Here is a 24,317-nt window from a genome sequence, read left to right as displayed (position 1 = left end):
GGGGTGGGGTGGGGTGGGTGGGGGGGTGTGTGCGGATGGGGGGGTGTTTGGGGTGGGGGCGGGGTGTGCGGATGGGGGGGTGTTTGGGGTGGGTGGGTGCGTGCGGATGGGGGGGTGTTTGGGGTGGGGGGGTGCGTGCGGGTGGGGGGGTTGCGTGCGGATGGGGGGGTGGGGGGGCTGCGTGCGGATGGGGGGGGTGTTTGGGGTGGCGGGGGGGGTGCGGGTGGCGGGTGTTTGGGGTGGTCACCTAATCATGCATGGGGAAAAAAAAATACCGTCAAATACCGTGATACCGATATAATTTTGAAAAATACCGTGATATAAATATTTGGTCATACCGCCCAGCACTAGTATCAGTGCTGAGATTAACTGGCCCCTGCATTCTTCACACCTCAGATTCAGGGTGTAATCTCCTGAATTGTACACACTTTTCAGTCCCTGCATTATTCACCCCATGCATTGTTCACAACCCAGTCTTAGGCTGTAAGCTCCCACATTGTTTACCTTTTCACACCAGACAGACTGTAGGAGCAGTGGCAGCATTGTGTCACTGTATGTACTGCCTGCCTTCTGCTGCCTGTGTGTGCCATACTCTGCCTGCCCTGTGCTGCCTGTGTGTGCCATACTCTGCCTGCCCTGTGCTGCCTGTGTGTGCCATACTCTGCCTGTGTGTGCCAAACTCTGCCTGCCCTGTGTGCAAATCAGAAGATATTGTGTAAAGGGCACCTTTAGTACAGCATGTTATGAAGCTTGTTCTCCCTTTATTCTATGCTTGTCTTAATTTGAATAAACTTTTTTTTTTTTTAAACTGAGAGCAAGGGTCGCTGACTCCAGAAGCTGGCAGTGGTTTCAGTGATGCACTGGAAGACAAATAGGAGCGAGTGTGGATTGAATATTGTCATAAGGAATCATTATAGCAGTCTGTAATCACAGTCAATGTAATTTATGATTACAAAGCTTACTAGACAAATAGCAAGCTGCAAGAACAGAACATTTCCTTGCACTTAATTAAATGAGCCCTTTAAACAGTTATGAAAAACAAATATCAACATCAATTTAATATAACTTTCAAATGATAAATTAAACTTGGCCTAGCAGTCAGTTTGGCATGGCATAACATAACTGGGAGCATATCTCCATAGCAAGGAAACCCCCTAAGCTACAGTGAGCTTTGCAAATACAGGTATCCTCCCATGTTCTAAGCATAACTCAGCAGAAAAATTTGAGTTTACAGTGACTCTTTAATGCAGTGAGACAGTTTGTACCCAAATATCACATTTTAGCTCTCTGAAGGGTATTTGAATTTTAAAACAAATCTTGGAGAAGACTGGAAACTGATATAAAAAGTCAGAATATCTGCTTCGTTCCCTACAGTGTTCTCTGAAAAGAGTACCAGGCTTTCACAAAGCTCTGAAGTGGAAATAGACACCATCCATTAATAATGCGTTTCCTGGCACTGCGCTAAGGGAAGGGAAGCACTTGGCCCTATCCACAGGCACTAGAGAATCCACTCTTTGTCTCCCTAAACCTGGAGGTCAGCCCCTTTATTGGTACAAGATGCTGCACTGGATGGGGATCAGCCAAACAAACCGCTTGCTGTGGGCAAGTTAACCTTTTTATCTGTCAAGGACAACAATGTTGGAGATAAGATTGTCTTGGGATTGGTAACACACAATGTTCCCTAAACCGAAGTATGAATAGAGGAGGCTAAAGTCAGGCATAATAACACAATGTGACCTGCCAAAATCCTTATACTCTGTGTGAATCTTATCCTTGTGCTCTACCAAATAATGTGACAGGTAGGACTAATCCATCCTGTTAGCCCACTACATATTTATTAGATCAGATTTAAAGTATCTAAATAAAATGAAAACAAAGCATTAGTTTGCAACTTGCACCAGTCTAAAGGTCCCCATACACGTAAAGATTCGCTCGCTTGGCGAGATCGCCAAGTGAGCCGATCTTCACCCGATATCCCCACCTACGGGTGGGCGATATTGGGGAACGTGTAGGCTAATTCGATCGCTTGGCAGGTATAGGCAAAGGATCAGGGACTGATGCGGTCCCGGATCCGACTAGATTTTTTAACCTGCCCGATCGATATCTTGCCAATTTCAGGCCAGATATCAGAAGGGCAGACCTGTCGGTAGTGCCCATACACAGGTGGGATGGCATATGCGGCGCAGCGATTTGCCGAAATCGCTGAAGTTGCCTTGAGAGGAAACTTTGCCGATTTTGAAACTGCGTATGCCATCCCACCAGCGATTTACATTCTAGCCAGTGGGATGGCATTTCGGGGAGATGTGTTGCATGCCACAAGGGAGATTTGTCACGGGCCGACTAATCTCCCCGTCTGTCACAGCCCTAAAAGTGCTGGAAATTTTAATTCTGCACACTCTGCAGGGCTGAAAGCTGCCCAAAACTGAGCTATAGCACCACAATATCTAGCATACCTTTCAAATTGAGACCCCTATTGTACAGTGTTTAATTGTATTCTCTTAACATCTGAGTAGGTTACAGATAATATATTCTTTTCATGTTTACTTAGTACTGTGTATTAAGTGGGAACTGTCTTATTGATCCACCTTCAGCCAACAATAGAGAAATAATTGCCTTTATGACTACTAGTGATGAGACTGACATTTCAGACCATATGTAATACCTGTGCAAAGTCAAGAAACATCACAGTACATGAATCTATAAATGTAAATCTGCAGTCCAGTCGGCTGTGGTAAGGGAACAGTGAATGAATTCTCACTTATAAACAGTTTAATGTGCTAAACAGTGTGTCCATTTAGACTACTATTATCTGCCAAATCGTTATCTTCATAACAGTCAGACTGTTAGTCAAACTTATTTTTTCATGTATAGGGGTGGTCAGATTGAGCTCCATATAGACAGATATTTGTCCGAAGATTCTGGTAATGCTCATTAGGCTGATGTCCCACAGGTTGTGTTAGTCACCCGCAATAAATCCCTGCTATCGTGGACAAAATGCGTTTCCACCGGCACACACAGGAAAGGCGGAAGTCCTTTGCATCACTTTGGTTTTCCAAAGTTGCGTGAAGTTTCCTCCTGCAGCCAACTTTGCGCGACTTCGGAAAACCAAAGGCCTTTCCACCAGAGACTCCTATTGTTGCCAGCGGAAAGACATTTCAGAGTGGTTAGTCGCCTTAATGTGGTCCTTTCCTGAGAGGTCTCTATAGGCCCTATTAATGATAGTTGGCTTAGGAGGTCAAATAATTGGATTTGGCCCTGCATGTGAGTGGCCAAATTGCATAAAAATCAATTTGTTTTATGATCTGCCCAAACGACCAATTGTCTTTAAAATAAGTATTTTTATTTTTGTTTGGTAAACTTAGCCCCTGTCTTTTTTCTTTATGAGCTGGCATAGCATTGGCACTCACAAAGGAATACACATCATTTTTTCCCTTCTTTTCCATCCTATGCATTTCTATATTTTGCTGTCCCAAGTGTGTTGTACTGTTTTCTTTCTGTTGTGTTAAAATACACAAAAAGCTGGACACTGATGGGTGGGAATCGTCAAACAAATCCTTTTATTTTAAAAACCGTATTGGCATGGAAACTGCTAGGTGAAAGAGTTTCCATTCAAAAGGTATAGATTAAGTTACCAGTAGAATCTTTTTGTCTCCGGTCTCAATGAGTGCTTCACTGCTCATTTACTATATTGGGACGATTTGCTGTGACATTGGCCATTACTTTCTGGTGTGCACAATGTGTATTTCTGCTGTTGTGTTGCACTTATGTGGTTGTTGACTAATAGTGAGGATGGCTGAAGGAAATTTGCAGCAAAGCTGTAATTGCACAATGTTGCTCACAATCTCTAAATTACTCTAAAACTCATAGATACACAATGCAAATATTTAATTATATGTGGATTTTTTTTCTTTCTCCCCAAATGTAGAAGAAAAGTGAATGTGATTGTTTCAGTGGCAGATAAGAGGCTATATTTGGTATGAACTACAATGGTATCGGACCGAACAATCCATGGCTAAACAGGGCCATACATGGCAGGACAGTCTTTATATTATTGTATTCATTCAGACCAGGGTCGGAACTAGGGGGAGGCAGAAGAGGCAGCTGCCTAGGGTGCAACGATTGGGGGGCGCCAGGCAGAAGCCTCTCCTGCCTACCCCTAGTCTGCGATCCGTTTCGCATCGCCCACGCCCCGCTTTGCTCCCACAATGGGTGTGTGGTGCAGGGGCCTTAGGCATAGAGGCAGGGCAGGCAATATATGATTGACAGCTGGGACTTTTAAATGCTTTCATAATGGGTATGGATGTTTTAATAAAAAAATTAGTTTTGGTTTCATGTTTAATTTGAAAAGGACTTTTATTATACAGCTTTTTATGCCTGGGTGACAGGTCCACTTTAAGATAGGGAGCTCTTGTGACAAAGGCCTGAACATTACTACTATATTTATTCTGAACAGCTAGGCTGGTACAAAAAGGTTATACAAAAAATGGTACTTCTAGCCATATTCATTTTTAGGATTTATATCTCCTTTAAAGCCTCCATTTGTAGCCTAAATTTTGTTGTGAGTTAAAGAATGTTTTGCTGGTTTCTGTTTTCAGTTGTAGATGTGAATATAGAAGAGGTAGGTTCTAAAGCATATTTAATCTGCATTTGGTAACCTTTGTGCTGGGAAATTCCAGAGGGTATTACTGAAGCCATTTTGCCCTTGTTATCCAAGCTCTAGAGAGACACACCCAATGTGACAGTTACAATTTGCTGGCAACAACCTGTTTGGAATTCATTTGTAAATGATGGGCTGCAAATACAACTTTCTGTTTTTTTCCTCATTTCTAGGTCTGCGTGACTGCTGACTTGTATGGAGTTATAGAAGATCTAATTCTCTTAAATTATTGTGACTTATAACTTTATAACGATGAGGTTATTTCGAAGGAACTATGGACCCCTCAAGCTGGCTATGGTGGGCATTGTTTTCGTGATATTTGTGTTCATTATGCACAAAGATGTTGGGAATGGAGCAAAAGATGACCCCTGGATAAAAAACATAGTTGTGAGAAAAGATCAAATGCTTGACATGATGAGGGGGGCCATGAACAACTTAAAGGATTCTATTCCTAAACTCCAAATTATGGCCCCTGTACAAGAAGAAGGGCCTGTAGAAGAAAAAAAGTTATGCCTGCCTGGATATTACACCCCAGCAGAACTTAAACCATTTATGGAGAGACCTCCACAGGACCCAAATAGCCCTGGTGCTGATGGAAAGGGATTTAAAAAGGACACCTGGACTGAGGAGGAGACTAAAGAAAAAGAAAAAGGATTTGACAAGCATTGCTTTAATGCATTTGCCAGCGATAGGATTTCCCTTCACAGAGCCTTGGGCCCTGACACCAGACCTCCAGTGTAAGAATCATCATTCTATCTTTTCACATTAACAAAAATAAGGCAAAACCGGGAAGATATTATCTGAAAACTACAGCATGCGCAATTAATATTTTATACAATATAAGAAGGATAAAAAATCCAGCACTCAAAAAAGAGTGCAATGTCAGGATGCACATCTTAGCAATGGCCTTTGCACTGTAAGGCTGATGTCCCACGGAGTGATTGAGTCGCCTCTGATAGATCTCTGCTATTGGTGGTGACTAACCGCTACGAAACGCCAGCAACGATAGGAGTCACATGAAATTTCCTCCTGCAGGTAACTTCGCACAACTTTGGAAAAAGAAGGGATGCGAAGAGCTTTCCACCGGCGACTCCTATTGTGGCCGACGGAAAGCCATTTTGGTGCAGTTTGTCGCCCGCGATAGAGATCTATTGCAGGTGGCTCAACCACTCCGTGGGTTCTTGCTCTAAGGGCAGTGGCACACGGGGAGATTAGTCGCCCATGATAAATCTTCACTATTGCAGGCAACTAATCACCCCGACATGCCATCCCAACTGCAAGAATGTAAATCGCAGGTGGAATGGCAAGCGCGTTGTCTTGTGAAGCAACTTCGGACGACCGAAGCTATGCGTGTACCATCCAACTGGCGATTTAGATTCTTGCCAGTGAGATGGAATGTCGGGGAGATTAGTCGCCCGCAATAGTGAAAATCTAGACATAGATCATAAGTAACCAAACAAACATATAAAGTGTTGCAAACAAGTAACAAACTTATTAGTTCATAAGGCTGAAAAGAAGCAAGGCAACAGCGTTCAGTATAAGTAAACTAATACCAAATAGGCAAAGTGAGTAAAGCTCTGGATTATTGGGTGAACAAACCCAGAAGTGCCCCTACATAAGACCGCAATTCCACATCGCCGCCCAAGCACCTGACTGGTGCAGCATCTGAATACATAAATTAATCTAATAGGGATCAAGGTACTATACAAAGAAAAGGGGAATCGTTTTAATTATTAGAAGATGGCCTTCCCGTAATTCAGAGCTTTCTGGATAAGGGGTTTCCGGAAAATTGATCCTATACCTGTACCAGCTTTGCATTTCTAAATCCTGTAGTCTTCACTTTTTTATCTTGGCAGTATTGCTTTACTTCTGTCATGTTGGACTGGAAACATTTGCGAAAAAGTAGTCTTCATGTCTGCAACACATTTGCAATGGGATTGGTGGTTTTAACTGGACCAACATTCAGGTTCTTAAACTGCTTCAGTGCAGGTTTGGCTGTGTATTCAAGGTCTTTTACACACTGTTTGACACAAAGTAAAGGATTCCCTTGAGCTACACACCGAAATGCATTTTGTTCCCACAGGGGACTCCTTGTGTGTCAGTAATGGGGTGTCCATGTGCCTTTTACGTGATGGTTGCCCACTGGGGTCACAGTTAGATGAAAATCTTTGCACCCTATACTGGAAGCACAAAGATATATAGTAGGAAAAAAGAGTTTCAGACCCAAACCACATGTTTAGGTGAGACATTCACAGACTGAAGGAACCATCTAGTTACCCACATTCTCTTATTTAGTGCACAGATGACAACATCAAGATAACAATAAATAGGAAGTGCTTTATGTGAAGCTAAGTGTGGCACATAGGAAGCACTTTATCTTTTTCAGCCAGTTCTTCTCATATGTATGTATTTCCTTTCAGCACATATGTACCCACCTTAAAAATACCACATCCTCACTATCTCTCGAGGGCTCAGTTGCTAACACAAGGACAAGCACAAAAATGCATGAATATAACTCTATCCGCAAAGGTATCTGTGTCTGTTCTTGAGCCTTGTGCCAAAATTCCTGCTGCTCTCACTTTTCTGAATAAGATTCATTGTGCAAGATATAGAGAACAGGGCCATAAGTAAGCCTGGACCTACCTAAAGGGCTCTTACTTTCAGGGCTTGCTTTTAGTGCTGTGGGTATTGCTTAACCAGAAATTATACTATTTATTTCTCAATTGAATGCAACTTACATCAAGTTGTGTTATGCCTCAGCTTAGCTTGGAATTTTTGTAAAGAAACCCACTGCATTGTGGGTATATTATTGTGACTCTTTGCACGCAGTAATTGTGTTATGAATTATGATCCCTTTTGAGTTTTACCAGTGTGCTGATAGATGTCTGTATCTCTTTAAGTAGTTGCTGGGGGTGAGGTAATAAAAGGCGCTAAGTTTTCCCAGGAGCTTTAACCCATAGCAACCAAACAGCAGGTAGAATTTACTGAAAACCTTTTTAAAAGTAAACATCTTATTTGTTGCTATGGGTTACTGCTCCTGGGCAAACTTAGTGCCTTTTATTACATATGGGGTTTGAAATCAATGTTTAAGGATTCTGTCGTCATAACTTCAGAGTAATAGCAAACATTGCACTCTCTACAAACTGTAATAGAATATTTCAGTCCACAGGAAACACATTTTAAAAACTTTAGTTGGAATTTTAGGCTAAGGCCTATTAAGGTAGTACATTAATATTAAAGAGCACCTGTCACAATGATTTTGCTTCCCCCAGCAGAAGAGCTAATAGAGCCCACACTCTGGTTGCAGGGCCGCACACACAGAGAGGGAGCGCCCCGGTGCAGGCGGCCATTTTAATTAACATGCATGCGTATAATGAGTGAGCCTCCCTCCCTCCTCACTCATTGTGTGCATGCATGTGACATAGGTGCAGTGGATGCACTGTGTGTGCCACAACATGGCTGCCTACACCAGGAGCTCCCTCGCAGTGTGGGCATCTTAGCACTGCAGGGGGCTATTTTTTTAAGCAAGAGCGATTGTTTCACTCAGCCATTAGGCCACACCTCTGGTGGGAGAAACAGAATCATTATGATAGGTGCCCTTTAACTGCAGTTTCTGCTACTTTAGCTGAGCCCTTTCCATCGGATCCTCTTACTGCACCGTTGCATGCTACAGTGAGTCATCAGGCTGCGTTTAACAATTGTTGTATCTGTGGGAGCTTTTCTGGTGTAGCTGAAAGATTTGGGAAAGCTCATATTCCACAGCGGGTGTCGATCCTTGCCTTGGCAGGTGTGTCCATAACAATAGGTCAAAAAGTGCCTTCCGTGGGGGGCTGCTTTTCAATAAAACCAAGGAGCAAAAGAAGTGCCTAAATCTATTTAATTTCAAGTTGGGAAGCCACCCCCTTTCAGTAACTTTTCTTTCGAAAACTATTAACAAAAAAATAAAAGAAAATCTGAAAACTGTAACAGCTGTCTCCATGGCTAGTCAATAGGAAAAATGAAAGGAGCATCATTGTTTCGTTTGAAGGCAGCAGGAAAACCAGAGCTCTCATGTGGAACATTTCCCCTGTTTGAAGTAGAACGGAGGTATGTGGCCTGTAAAAGAACCATTCACGCTGGTGTTGAAAGGCTAGAAATGAGCTTTTTACAATGCAGCCGAGTCCAAAAGGTCCTTCGCCTTCATATTTCTAATGAATTCATGATTCAGACCGTGCATTTGGCAAACACCATGTCTCATAATGTGCATAACAGTAGGCAATAGCATTCTTGGCATAAATTTAGGCTATAAAGCATTATAGGGTCAGCTTGTTTTAAATATGATTTAATCAGCTGGCTGACACAATGTGCTTTCAGTCAGTCACAGGGAAAGCTAATGAACTTCTTCCTTTTTTTCCATTTCACAGGTGCATTGAGCAGAAGTTCAAGCGCTGCCCTTCATTGCCCACAACCAGCGTTATAATTGTCTTTCACAATGAGGCTTGGTCAACTCTTCTACGTACAGTGTATAGTGTCTTATACACCTCGCCAGCCATCCTACTGAAGGAGATCATTCTAGTAGATGATGCCAGTGAAGACGGTAAGTTCTGTTTCCAGTGGCTAAGTGCTGTTAAAAGAACCAAACTACTTTTGCTTTCCTGGTGCTTTAATTAATAACCAATGTAATTCTTTTTCTTTATACTAAATATTGGAATGTGTTGTAACTGCATATACACCCCCATATTACACTCTCAAATCTCAACTATTGTTACTAGTGTTGTCTCCAAATGTGATACTATCAGCTGATGCTTTCTGTTCTCTAGAGCAAGCAAAAGCTAAAGTACTGGCCACCGCCATGAGGGTGCAAGCAAGCATGTTACTGCTGTCCTTTAATGTAGTTTCATTGGGAGTAGCTGCTTGTAAATTACAAACAGTTTTGCCATAAGGTTTGTTGTAATAAAATATTCTCTTGCCCAGTTGCCTTTTATAGCAAAGCTGAAAATAAACAAACTTCCTAAATTCCCTGTGGGCAGTCTGTCTCTAGTGGGACCAAAGCAACATAGAATGAAAAAGGAGGGGTTGAGGAAGACAGAATTTACTAGAATCGGAAGGACCATGGGTTAGACATTCTTACTCTGTAGGAATAATAATGTGGCCCTAAATATGTTGCTCAGGCCTCACCACACGAGTGCATGATTGCTGCATGGGCTGACCTACAGTGCTTCCAAGTTCCAACAAATGCACACGCAATGTTTCACATTTAAAGTGCTCGTACTTCTTCTTTGTTGTTCCTCACAATGGGCCTTCCAGTCTTTCAGGAGTAATACGTGATATAGATATCGTTCTTAATCAAATAGCTGACTCCATTGGGTCTGCTTGGGCCTCTGCAACGAGGCTTGTCTCTAAAGCCTGCAATGTATTTGAGATGATTAAAAGTATTTGGTTTCCAGAATGACATGAATACAAAAGAGTTCATTTTCTATTAATTGTTCTCCAGAGAATGGCATGAACAGATGAACAGAACATAGCTTGTGGGATTTTCCTCTTTTTTTTTTTTTTTTCCTTAAAGATTTTATCCTTTCATTAAATGCCCAAATTCTACAGTGGATCGTGCCAAAACTATTGGGTGTTTGTGCTTGCTTGCTTCCTGAAAAAAAATTGCCTCACCATGAAGTACTTACAATTTATATTGTATTGGTTAGGAATTAAATGATAGGTTTGCTAGCCTATGATTAAGTGCGCACGCGCACGAAACGCGCCAGGCACCTTGATTTTAATGGAAGAATAAAGTTCGCTTTTTAACAGACTCCTGTGTCCGGCTGTGCTTGGAGTTCCTTTACAACAATTTGATAGGTTTGCTAGAAGCTACTTCAACATTACTATGCCTTTCTTAAAATGTGGTAAAGAACAGTAGCGTAAAAGGAGGTAACTGAGCCCCACAGTAAAATCATTCTAGGGCCCCAATAATCTTTGGGAATAAGACATCTTTCATAAACTTATATTGAAACTACTTATCTGTCAGTGCCCTAATGGGCTCCTTAAACCTCCTGGGCCCCCAGCAGTCACAGAGGAGTCTGCTTCCTCTATAGTTAGACCATTAGTAAAAGACCATTATTCTGCCCCCTTGGTTATTCACTGTTTATCCAGAAAGTCACTTTGTTTTGTTAAGTCAGTATTCCAAAGCTACAACAGCTGTAGGGCTGATGTCCCTATGGTGAGATTTAGTCACTTGCGATAGATCTCTATTAATCTTTCTAAAATGCCTTTCCACCGGCAACAGTACCAATCGCTGGTGGAAAGGCCTACGCATCACTTTAGCTTTCTAAAGTTTTGCAAAGTTTCCTCCTGCAGGCAACTTCGCACAACTTTAAAGAACTGAAGCAATGCATAGGCCTTTTCACCAGCCATTCTTATTGTTGGATAGATTATCGCCCGTGGTAGCAGAAATCTACTGCCGGCGGCTAAATCTCCACATGGGACATCAGCCTAAAATACAGACCCAACATTCCATGTACAACAAATTATATTGCTGCTCTTCAACTTTCATAACCTCCAAGTATGTTGAATCTTGGCCATGACACTTCTGCGGTACCTAGCAAGTTGAATCTGCAATGTTAGTGTTACTTGTAGTTATATTATTGTCTTTATATGTGTTGAGATGCCTGTTTATACTGGAGATTTTAAGCTGATGTTGTAAATGTGTTTCATATATGGTCATTTATGACCTACCTGTATATAATGTGTGTACCTGTAATTGATACTTGTGTGGGGCTTCGTAAAACAAAGTTTTGGCCAAGCCATCTTCGATTTAACACTACTAGTGTTGATCAGACTAAATTGGATACAGGATCCAGTAAAGACCCCATTTAGAGACTTAATGGGGTCAGAGGTTGACACAGAGATGTGTCTCCTGATCATTTAGTAGCCTGTGTGTAGCAAGGCAAAATTACAAGCGGGGGCTAAATAAGGGGCATGATCAAGGTTGTAATGGAGCAGGTGTAAGGTGGCATGAATGGCAAAAATGGAGAGGCCTCAAAATGGAACACAGCTCAGAATTTAACTACTGATATCATGAACATACAATATGTGACCAATCTCTGTCAACTTTTACTTATGTTAATGGACAACTAAAGCCTCAATATGATTATTATAAATCCTTTTAAAACATATAATTGTAATTACAATAATTGCCTTCCTGCCATTTACAGAGTTAGCTGGGCCTACTCCCTCTCACTTCTCCCAGCATAGACGTCACCAGGTGAGCATTAGGGATCAGGTTCCCAGCCATGGCATGCAGATTTGGATTACTTCACGCTAATTCACAGTGGTCAAAAGCCAAATAAATCTCATGCCTGTGCAGTAGCTGTAAGCTGGTGAAGGAAGAGGTAGTTATAAGAAGGACTGTGGGAGTATGGTAGCAGTGGCTTTCTGAGCAGAGTTAAACTTTAACCTTTAAGATCAATTGTTCTAATTCAGTAATTTAGGTTTCTTTTTGGCTGTAATTTAATAGTCACAGAAAGATTTGTTTGTCTGTGTGAGATTGTGTGAGTCTAAAGTATTAACAACTATAATACTGCTTCATTATTTGTTCCTGCATGCCTTTTATTGTGTTTTATTTATCTTTGCAGAATATCTGAAGGAAAAGCTTGATGACTATGTAAAGGCATTACAGATTGTGAAAATTGCAAGACAGAAAGAGAGAAAGGGATTAATAACAGCAAGGTTGCTGGGTGCCAGCATTGCCACGGGTGAAGTGTTGACCTTCCTGGATGCCCACTGTAAGTAATGAGATATTGTAGGCAGTAGTTTGAGGATCAATAGGATATGTGACACAGGGAAAGATGTTATCTTTCCTACCTGGTGAGCTATCAAGTATCTAGGCAACAAAAAGTCCCCTGTAGTAACATATAAGAGAGTTTCTCAACCATGTACAGGTATTATAGAACTTCGAAGAGAAACTTCTTACACTTACTTCGGTGTTTAAGATGTTTTCTAAGAATATCGGAAAACATATTTCTGGAATTGTCATTAGACCCCTTAATGCCAGAGTATATTAATGGTCCATAATGTAATGGCATCTGAGCAGATTTGAGGGAGTAATATCTTACAAACTGCATGTTTCATTCACTGACCATAATCTGACCATAATAACCATTTCTCCTTAATTTCACTGGTAACCAGGTGAATGTTTTCATGGTTGGCTGGAACCTTTGTTGTCAAGAATTGCAGAAGATCACACTGCTGTTGTAAGTCCAGACATCACAACCATAGACCTTAACAGCTTTGAGTTTGCCAAACCGGTCCAGTACGGTAAAACACACAGCCGAGGAAACTTTGATTGGAGTTTGACATTTGGCTGGGAAGCAATCCCTGCAGCCGAGAAGGAACGGAGAAAGGATGAAACCTATCCCATCAAGTAAGTAATACTGTTCTAATAAGGAGTACAGGTATGGGACCTGTTATCCAGAACGCTCGGGACCCGGGGTTTTCCAGAGAAGGGATCTTTCCGTAATTTGGATTTCCATAACTTAAGTCTGCTAAAAATCATGTAAATATTGAATGAACCCAATAGGATTGTTTTGCCTCCAATAAGGATTAATTCTATTTTAGTTGGGTTCAAGTACAAGGCGCTGTTTTATTATTATAGAAAAAAAGGAAATCATTTTTAGAAATTAGAATTATTTGCTTATTATGGAGTCTAGGAGAGATGTAATTTGGAGCTTTCTGGATAACAGGTTTCCGGATAAGGGATCCAATGCCTGTATATAATCTCTTGGTTTTGGCCTGTCTTATATTCAATCCTGCTATGAGGGACATACATAAACATACAACACTTGAGATAAGGACATTACATTTACTTCACGTTAATAAGTTAAACGACCAGATTATAATTACAGTAACCTAGGAGTAAACATTCCAGTGGAAACTCTCCTTGCCACTGTTGCTTATAATAAAAAATGCAAGTATATGCCCACTTGTTGTCAGGATCTCACCATCTGCACCAATTTTTTTTTAGTTTGTGGGATATCATAGAACCCATAGAATACTAAATTCTGTCCAGATAACTCTGGTTATGTGCCTTGCTTAATTTATAACCCAGTTTCCTTTCAAGAATGAATCCTAAAACAAAAAAAGTTAAATACCTTAACAATATTTCATGCAATTTTTTTTCTGTGTTTAGGAAAATGAAGGCCTCCAAAAAAAGGGCCCATGTGAGAGACGCTATGTATAAAGTCATGGTAAACAGTTCCACCCAGTCAGAGAAAGGGAATTGTAAAGCATGGCATAATAATGGTCCTTACCATCCAACAAGCTTGCACATCTAAATTATGAGCAAGATAGGGGGCATACCAAATGATGCATGCTCATCTACTGCCCCCTGTGCAGAATTGCCAAATGCAGGTTTATTAAATATATAAATGATTTTCAGCAGGTCCAAAGTATGGTGATTCAGATTATAGAGAGATCCCTTATGCACAAGATCCCATGTCACAAGCATTCTGGATCTTATACCTGTATATTGATTTTTAAGTGAGCATTGTTTTCAAGCATTTTAATTATACAAAAAATTTCGAGTTTTTTTGCAGTTGTAGTTTATAAAAGTTTGCAATTGTTTAAAAATTTCTGAGGCCTAACATTTTGTTTTATATAAATATGTAAGTTGAAGAAATGCATGGGCTAAACCCTGAGTAAATGGGCTGGGAAGTAACCTACATTGGTATGGAAAGAAGCTGCATTTTGATAACACAGCTCTACATACAGTAAGAGGAATGAACTAATAAAGCACTATACACTGTCCCCTTACAGAATTATAAATGGGCATTGTAGCCATCGTTGTAACTGCATTAGAATGAGCAGGTGGTTAAATGGCATTAGAATTCAGAATCAAATATTTAAAATCATAAATGTTGTGTTGATAATATTACTCTTGCTATAGATACAATTTTCACACCAAATGCATTGGAGTCAGTGGGCGTTATTCTTTGGCTCTGTCCAAACCCATTGGTTGACAAATGACTCACTTATCTGCTTAGATGTTATTGGATACATGGCAATGCAGAGATGCATATAGAAGAAATACTCATTTAGTTTCACACACCAATGAATATATATTTCCAGTAAAACAGGAAATTTAAACCAAATACAGAAAACCACAAGCACATATTACATCTTTATTGATTAAACAGAAAATAAATGCTAGAAAAGATAAGAGCAAAATAAACTTGACAGGGGAGTGAAACAGCACTTACTGGAAATTTTATATCAACCTTTTTTTGGGTGTAATTCCCTGTTTATGGGAATGAAACCCAAAATATGCAGCAAGTGCTCCTCTGAACACTGATGCAGTTATTTGTTTTAATAACTTCTTAGAAGGGAAAGTTTAAAGCTGATGTCCTCCCACTGATGAACTAAATAATAATCTGAGTCACTAGACATGTAACTGGGCAGCACCTTCCTATATCTTCCATCTTTTCTAACCCAAAGCCAGAAGATTAAAAAAAAAATAAAGAAATGAAGATGTGAATTAAAATGCTCACTGTAATGTGCAGCATATTGGTTACTAACAATGGTCTCTCACTATCCTAGGTCTCCTACATTTGCCGGAGGTCTGTTCTCCATCTCCAAAGCCTACTTTGAACACATTGGCTCCTATGATGAAGAAATGGAAATCTGGGGAGGAGAAAATGTGGAAATGTCTTTTAGGGTAATTTATTTTTAATTTCTTATTATGGGTGGGGGTGGTTAATGAGTGGTGCACGTTTGTGTGCACCTGTAGGTGTTTGCAGAATTTTGCACATACACACGCATCTGTCACGTTGCTGAGGGCAGAATAAGAAAATGTTTTGAGTTACCCACAATGACTGGTATTTAAGCCGGATTATTTCACGAAGCATAAATAGGGAAGAAACACTTAATGATTTTCAATGGCAGCACATAATCTGCACCAAGTTCTTCAGTGCTTCTTTGCCCAAGATTATCCTTTGTATGTGAGTGGCTGTTATGTACTGGGCCTGTGACTCAGCTCCTGACTCATGTCTGCACTCTGCTAATGGCACATACCAATATTCTTACAGGTCTGGCAGTGCGGCGGGCAGCTGGAAATCATTCCCTGCTCTGTGGTTGGGCATGTTTTCCGTACAAAGAGTCCCCATACTTTCCCCAAGGGTACCCAGGTGATCTCCAGAAACCAGGTGCGCCTGGCAGAGGTATGGATGGATGATTACAAACTCATATACTACCGGAGGAATGAGCAGGCTGCAAAAATGGTTAGAGAGGTAAGTCTAAATAGATGCATAGTTTTCTCAACATTGTAACATTGTAATATGTGTACTTTATACACATATGCATATATGCCTATAAAATGTATTATAATATTAATATTTTTGTTCCTGTCCCTGCATAGAACCCCTCAGGAGCAACCTTTGTGACTTTTACAACATTATCACCCACAACATAATACAGACAAATTCTTCTTCTTTTTCCATCTTTTTTCTTCATCCCTTATCTGGAAACCCATTATGCAGAAAGTTCCAAATTACGGAAAGGCCATCTCCCATAGACTCCATTATAAGCAAATAATTTTAATTTTTAAAAAAGATTTCCTTTTTCTCTGTAAATTAATCCTTATTGGAGGCAAAACAATCCTATTGGGATTATTCAATGTTTAATTGGTTTTTAGCAGACTTAAGTTATGGAGATCCAAATTATGGAAGATGCCTTATCCGGAAAACCACAGGTCTCAAGAATTCTGGATAACAGGTCCCATATGTGTACAATGTATTTTTTATTAATACAGAGAAAAAGGAAATCCTTTTTAAAAAATGTAATTATTTGATTAAAATGGAGTCTATGGTAGGTGGCCTTTCTGGATAATGGGCTTCCAAATAACGTATACCATATCTGCACATTTTTGTAGGTACTAAGATGGCTGCTTCTACTATGAGAGATTGCATGGGGGGGTTACATTGGGGACCCAGGTGTGGGAGGCATGAGAAATATATACGCAGTTTGTTATAGAATCTAAATTTGCTTGATCAAAGAGCTTCAAATCCTAATCTGCCATCTAGTGGTAGGAACATAGAAAAGTGCCAAAAAAGATTCATGTACAGCGTAAAATGCATATTCCTTCCCTTCCTCAGTGCTGGTATCAGGGCAGACTGGCTGATTGTTCCTTTATAACCAAGCTTTCCAATGTTTTATTGTATTTATTTTGTAGAAATCCTTTGGGGACATTTCTAAAAGACTCAAGCTAAAAGCAGACTTGCAGTGTAAAAACTTTACATGGTACCTTGAAAATATCTATCCTGAAATGTTTGTACCTGACCGGGATCCTACATATTATGGGGCGGTAAGTAATGTGCCCTCATAGTGTCTAAGATAAAGCCTAACTTGGCCTGCAGATATTTACATTGTGAACTCTTGTTTACTGTGCCTGGTCCTGTTTGTATTCTGTAACCCTTGTTTGTTAAGTTATTGTAAGATCCCCATTTGCTATAGAATACTTAAAAGCACTTGCTGGTGCTGTATAAATGAATGATGATGGTAATGATGATCAGATATAAGAGACTAGCTGCAGTTTGAGGCACACCAGAACACGCCCTTATTTCTACTGAAATAGGTAGCATGCTATATGTGCCAGATGCATCAGTAATATCTGATGAGTCTGTAAGCCAAGTGTGTACTGTGCAGAGTTTCTGTATACTTATTGAGCTGACTCTTAGCTATTGATAATTTGGGACACAAAGTGTTCAGGGAGGGTTAGCTGTCATTATTTGCACTTTTGTTAACTGCATATAGATGTGTAATATTAGATTTAAAGCATCATAACCAATAGAAATGTTGCTTTAGCCTTTTCTTGGTAAGTCCCTAATTCAAATTTATAGGGGCAGATTTATCAAAATGTGAGTTTAGAGCTTAATACATAAAAACTCACCTACGTTCTATTCATTCTAATGGGATTTTTAGAAGTGCATTTATCAAATGGTGACTAGTTTTCACCCATTGATAAATAAACTTCTAAAAATCCCATAGGAATAAATAGGGCATGGGTGAGTTTTTATGTATTAAGCTCTAAACTCACACTTTGATAAATATGCCCCCTAGTGTAGTATTTATTTGGCTGCATTGTTCTCTTATGGCTACAGTCATTGTTAATGCTGTGTCACTATGCAGTGGTACAGGTACTCTATAGTGCAGGTTGATCAACTTGGTATCATGTTGCCTGTACTTTTGTGGCTCTATGTCTCTATAGCAAGTAAGATGACCAGACCACAAATCAGAGACAAGTCTAAAAAAATTTGTGTTGTAGGGCTGCATTTAAGTTACATTCAGTACCTCCCTTGTGGCTGGATTTTCAAGACATGCCCCTGAATCTGGTAACACTTTAATCAAATGCGATGGTTTGTTCCTAATGCAATGTGTGTGGAATTTTGGAAGAGAGAGAGCTGGAAAATACTAATTTCTAAAGGTGTTATAGCCAATTTCCTGCTTTAATTTTTCCTTGTCGGCACAGGCCTCTCAAGAACAGTCCTGCAGCACTGTGATTCTGGCTCATTCTTACTTATACCGGTCTGCAAACTGTCCCTACTCACCAACTGAATACAATACAGATGTCACATGTGGGAGGAAAGTCAGACATGTTTTTTTATAAGGTTTCATTTTCCTTACAGGTTAAAAATGAAGGATCACAGAACTGCCTAGATGTAGGGGAGAACAATCATGGTGGAAAGCCGCTGATAATGTATCCATGCCATGGAATGGGTGGCAATCAGGTACGTTAGCTGCACCACTACTTGCTTGGAAACAGAATCTGATGATGGGCAGGGCCAGCTAAGAGTAGGTCCAATAAAGCAATATCAAGGTCTTTAATAAGGTATTTGGAAACTGTGTCTCTTCAGCCTTCATCTGTCAAGGGAGGTTGTGATAGTAAAAACCCTATTATTTCCTCCAACCGGAGTGCGGCTCTATTAGCCCACACTGCCGGTGAGGGATTCAATTTCATGGTGATAGGTGCACTTTAAAGCCTGTAACTTTATGTTCTGCCGTAAAACTAGTGCTGGTATGAGAGCTCTTTTTGGCGCAATATATTTTATTCTTAATTGGTCTTCATTATTTTATTTTTTTTATAGTTTTTAAATTATTTATCACCTTCTTTGCAGCTTTCAAATGGGGGTCACTGACCCCAGCAGCCAAAAAACTATTGCTCTGTCAGGCTACAGTTTTATTTTTATTGTTACTTTTTGTAACTTATTTTTCTATTCAGGTCCTCTCCTAATCATAAACCCAGCCTCTTCTTTAAGCCACTCCCTGGTTGCTAAGGTAACTTGGACCCTAGCAACCAAATAACTATTGAAACCCCAAACTGGAGATCTGCTGAACAAAAAATAATTAAAATAGTAGTGTTCTAGCTATTATGTTAGACATTTGCTCACTCCAGCCTTTATAGATTACATTGTTGCCTAACTAACTATATTGAAATCATTTTTTATTTTGTGCAGTCTGTCTATTTTACCCAGTTTAATTTTTACACTGAACTGTTCCTTTAATGCCCTACACCCCCCCCCGCTTTATTTTGTTTCATTTAGAACAATTGCTAAGCCTATTTATTTAAACAGCTGTTCTAATGGTTTTTATTAAAAACGTGTATCTGTTGCATTGCAGTACTTTGAATATAGCACGCACAAGGAGCTGCGCCACAACATAGCAAAGCAGCTATGCCTACGTTCCAAATATGGTCCAGGGCCTGTGGAGCTGGGAGAGTGCCAGTACAAGGGAAAAAAGACAACTGTGCCAGGCAATGAAGAATGGGAGTTAACAAAGGTATGGGAATGGTGTAAAAATACTCTTTGCCACCTCCTCTCTAATGCTCATATAGCAATGCTCTGCAAAGTGCAAAATTAGTTTAAGCCCTGCTGTCTCCAGTGGTGTTATTCATTGAGCTATGGCTCTGTAATTAGAATCTAACCATTTTACTTTCTTACCATCCTTAGTTTCTTTTACCTTATCTAGGCAACAGCCTTTTAGAGACCCCTTACTTCTCCAATGTCCTTCACCTTGTAACCAAGTCAAATTCACAGGTTCTAGCCCAGAGTGTTTCCAACCTTTATTTATTGTCACAACCAGGATCCAATAAAATAATCTTTGTATCTTTAAATGAGATGTGGGGTACAATGTGGCTAACCTGGTTTTACATTTTTTTCTACTTACAGGACCGTTTACTTAAAAATGTGGGTTCCAACATGTGTTTAACAGCACGAGGTGAAAACCCATCAACTGCAGAATGCAACCCTTCAGACATTCACCAACGCTGGGGTTTCAGCTAAATGCTGTGAACAATGGTATCTGGTGGGTACCAACCTACCGCTATGCCTCAAGTGCCTTTTTAATGCACTGGACCTTAGGGAAGGATTGATCAGTGACCAAAGTGACCTATTTTGGATGTTTCATAAAAAGTACAAGAAAAACACTAATTTTGTCCTCCACAAATGTGCTTATTTTCTACAAATGTGCCTTATGCAAGAATTGGAAAGCCAGATAAACCCTAAAACCAGGAAAATCATTTACACACAAGTTTAGGGCTGCACCAAAATGCTTGTGCCTTGAGATAACTGGGAATCATGGATTTAAATCTGCAATTTCTCTCCTTCATCTGATATTTTTATTTAGAGATTGTGGCTAAATCAACTACAAGTGCGGTCAAGAATGTTTTCCTGCTTTATTCATTGCTATTCCTAGAAATATAGGAACAGTTCCTTTCCTAGATATAGTCTGGGGTCTTGCCAGCAGAACATTAGAAATCAACTGACATCTTTAGAGTTGGGCAACATTTTTGAAGATCAACTTATAATAATAGATTTCAATATTTTGGAACACTGGACATCGGACATTTTGAACACAAGAAGACAAACCAGCCCAAACTCTCTATGGCACTGGTGCTATAAGACTTTGCTTTGGCAAGTCTGAAATTCCAAACCCAACGGAGGCAACTTTGGGCTAAATTAGCTAAAGAAGTGACCTTCAAAGACACGATCGCTTGGGATACATTCAACTTGCTGGGCTGAGTTACATAGTGATAAGCAGCCATTATCTGGCTATTTAGCAGCGCTGGATATTAAATGCACAGTCTGCTTTTACTGATTGTATTTGTTTTTAATTAATATGAAGGGTTTTTTGTTTTTCAAACATCCATAAAAGGCATTATGGAGCACAATACAAGACTAAATCACTGTGACACATTTAGTATTTATTTGTTCCATTAAAAAAAATCCTACTCCTTATTTTATGTTTACTTTTTAATCTGCATTTTCAGGAAGATTTTGTCGGTTTGTTTTTAATATCAGTGATACACTGCATGGCAGAAAATATGTGGACACCTCCCTGTCTATCATGTTCTTCAAAAACCAAGGTCCTTTCCTTTGCTGCTAGAGCCTTTACCCTATTATAGGAAAGTTTGAAACAATGCGGTTGGATACTGATGTGGGGCAATTAAGCCTTCCAGTTCATCCCACAGGTATTTAGTTGGGTTGAGTCAATTTTCACCACTTTAGTTTCTGAAACCTATTCTGTATGAACCTTGTTTTTTTGTACAGGGATAATATGAAACAGTAAAGAGCCTTCCCCAAACTGTTGCTGCCAAATAGGAAGCACAGAACTGTCAAGAATGTCAATGTATTATGTAGTGGAACCTGTGTCAGAAATGATGGGTGTGGCTTAAATGGATTGTTCACCTTCAATGTCCAAATCCAATGTCCAATCCTATTAAACCACCGGCAATTCTCTCAGCATGTCAGAAAATCCATTTTCCATAAAAAAAACTTTTATATACCTGCTAAATCAGCCCTTCTCCTGTGTCTCTGATCAGTTTTCTAAAGGCATGGGAGTGGCCTATTTTGAACCTGACACACTGAGAACTTCCTATATGCTTACATCATCCAGGCTTGGCCCTCACTTTTTCCCTATTAGACCAGTTCATTGGTTGCTTGTGCACACTAATCAGTTGCATAAATTGAAAGCCCATTGGTTAATTTCTCCCTTGCAATGGCACAGGCAAACAGACTGAGCATATCACATACTGTTATGTTAGATTTGCAGCGCTCTGTCACAGGCACAGGAAGCAGCGTCAGACTGACAGGAGACACAGCCAATAGGAGTTAAAGGAAAACGACACCCCTAAGCAATGTAGATTTCTATAAAAATATATTGAATAAACAAGCTCAAATGTAAAGCCCTGCTTCACCTAAATCAGTGGCTCTCAACCTTCCTAATGCCGCCACCCTTTAATACAGTTCCTCATGTTGTGGTGACCCCCAACCATAAAATTATTCATAAGACCATCGGAAATATGTGTTTTCCCTATGGTCTTAGGCGACCCCTGTGAAAGGGTCGTTCGACCCCCAGTTTGAGAACCGCTGCTCTAAATAAACATTTTCATAAAAATATACTTTTTATTAGTATGTGCTATTGGGTAATCCTAAATAGAAAATTTCCATTTTAAGAACATACATGCTAGGCCCCATCAGCCAATTAATGGACAGAGTTCTGCCTTTTGCTCCCACACTACTTCCTGTTACAGTTAGAGCTACATCACTTCCTGTCAGCTGATCTCTGAGGGAGCACACAGCCCATCACTAAATGGTGGCTCAAGGGAAAGGATGTAAAAGGGCAATATTTACTGATATATATATTACAGTTTGGTAAGATTCTTTAATGAATATCTCTTCAGCTGCACATTTTATTAACTATATATAAGGCAAAGATTGTCCTATTAATGTGAACTGTTAGATTAGTGAATGTTGTACAAAGGCAAACAACCCCTATAATTGCCTAATTCTAAAACTAAAAAAGGGATGTCCACATATGTTTGGCCATATAGTGTACATTGCGTAATGTTTATACCCAGTGATAACCAAATGCATTTTATATGAATTAATTCTGCATAAATATTGTTTCCCCTTGTTTGGCCTCCCTTACAGATTGGCAGAAGCAGCCTTATCTCCCCAATGTATTTATTCCTCCTATGCAGATGTGCTGCTTCACCTCTCAGACAACAGCATACACTGTAAGATCCGCTCGTTTGGCGAGGTCACCAAGCAAATGGATCTTCTCCCATATGGCCAACTACGAGTGGGCAATATCAGGCTAATTTGATCAAATTAAAGTAGACAAAGGTGCTGTCAATGAGCCAATGCGGTCCCTGATCCAACAGAAAAATCATATCCGCCTGATCGAGATCTGCCCAATTTCAGGCCAGATGTTGTTCGGGGAGGCCTGTCGGTTGGGCCCATACACAGGCAGGTAAGCTGCCGAATTGGTCTAAAGCTGCTAAAATCTGCCTGTGAATGGCTACAGGCTCTGTCCTATAAAATTATTTGGATGAACTGGATATTTTGTGACACATCTCAATTGCTAAAAACATGGATATATACTATAAAGACTCTAAATTTATACTGTTTTGTAAGAAACCCTGTCTCTCATGGCACATATAGAACCACAAAATACTGCCAAAATAGCTAAGATCAAGCGCACTGTAAACAATAAGGCAAGGGCTCAAGTGCTTCCAGATCAATGCCTGAGACTTCCAAGAACAGCGTGTGTTATATTCTAACAACCAATACTTCATTTCTCAGCTCTCTGCCGCAGAATATTCTATAAAAGAACAGTGCCTTTATAGCACCATGGATCATATATCCTATGTGGCCCTTCCTGTCCCTATGTTTAAATGCAATAAACTTAGTGTCTTCTGGGCCCTATGTCTTAAGGTGACCGTATACATGCTATAAATATAATCTAACCATATTTACAAGCTTTCAGTCCTTTCATAAAAATGAATGTTGTCTACACTGTTTCATCGCATAATCAAATTTCTTTGGGCCAACATATAGACCAGACAGTTGTTGAGCAGCACAGGCATGTTGGTCCTAACAATGTATTTTACAAACCAACAACCAATCATTGGCTTGTGGTGGTGTTACAGTTTTATCTGGCCCAGTATTAGCCACAAACTAGTTGACTAAAAGTATTTACCATGTATACCTTGAAAACTGTTCCATGCTTAGACATATTTTTTAGCTAAATAGCATAAGCTATTTCCCAGGTAAGCGCAGAATTACAGTTAATCATGCGACCACCACACATCCCAAAAGAGCTACTTACGCTCTTATCTATGGTCTTCAGGTACAATTTACAATTAAAGAAATGGGTTCATAGACATAGTCTGTAGGTAAGTTCATAGGATGTACAGTATGCTCTTTAAATAACGATGAGATCAGTTTATTTACATAAAATCTGGCTCTGTCTCTCCAACCATGGTACAATATACAGAAGGTTATAGTTCATATTAGGCAGATAGCTAATATATCCTTCTATGAGACAGGTATAACAGCTCTATAAAAAATTATTTATTATCTGTTGCACAATCCATGATGCCAAAGACCAAAGGTATCCAATTATAGTGCCAGAAAAACTACAACCCATAGCCTAATTGATTTTTAGATTCTGTTACAATTTATGGGCTTTTAGGGAATTATATTTTTATTGTGTCTTTGTGTTTTATTTGTTCAATCATTTTTTTTTTTTTTTTTTTTTAAATTATTACATTTTGTGTGAATGTTAGAACTGGTGTGATGTGCAGAAGTAGCAATGTTACTGCATTTATGAATAGTTCACCAGAAAGCAGTCGGGGATC

The 24,317-nt window shown here is 39.8% G+C and overlaps 1 protein-coding gene across 2 annotated transcripts in view; it reads left to right on the top strand.

Moving 5' to 3' along the window:
• The window catches only part of galnt6.3 (polypeptide N-acetylgalactosaminyltransferase 6, gene 3), a 32,949-nt gene extending 12,039 nt beyond the window's left edge, over positions 1-20,910 (top strand). For both annotated transcript variants that reach the window (XM_004911903.4, XM_004911905.4), the window contains 10 exons: positions 4,831-5,394; positions 9,061-9,233; positions 12,262-12,411; positions 12,815-13,049; positions 15,221-15,338; positions 15,709-15,909; positions 16,851-16,982; positions 18,304-18,405; positions 19,295-19,453; positions 19,843-20,910. In XM_004911903.4, coding sequence (XP_004911960.1) covers positions 4,910-5,394; positions 9,061-9,233; positions 12,262-12,411; positions 12,815-13,049; positions 15,221-15,338; positions 15,709-15,909; positions 16,851-16,982; positions 18,304-18,405; positions 19,295-19,453; positions 19,843-19,956 — 1,869 coding nt within the window. In that variant the 5' untranslated portion in view covers positions 4,831-4,909 and the 3' untranslated portion in view covers positions 19,957-20,910. The remainder of the gene's footprint in view (positions 1-4,830; positions 5,395-9,060; positions 9,234-12,261; positions 12,412-12,814; positions 13,050-15,220; positions 15,339-15,708; positions 15,910-16,850; positions 16,983-18,303; positions 18,406-19,294; positions 19,454-19,842) is intronic.
• Positions 20,911-24,317: the final 3,407 nt, after the last annotated feature.

The sequence above is a fragment of the Xenopus tropicalis genome, chromosome 2 (assembly GCF_000004195.4).
Source record: "Xenopus tropicalis strain Nigerian chromosome 2, UCB_Xtro_10.0, whole genome shotgun sequence".
Classification (NCBI taxonomy): Eukaryota; Metazoa; Chordata; class Amphibia; order Anura; family Pipidae; genus Xenopus; species Xenopus tropicalis.
This window is presented reverse-complemented; position numbering and strand designations above follow the sequence as displayed.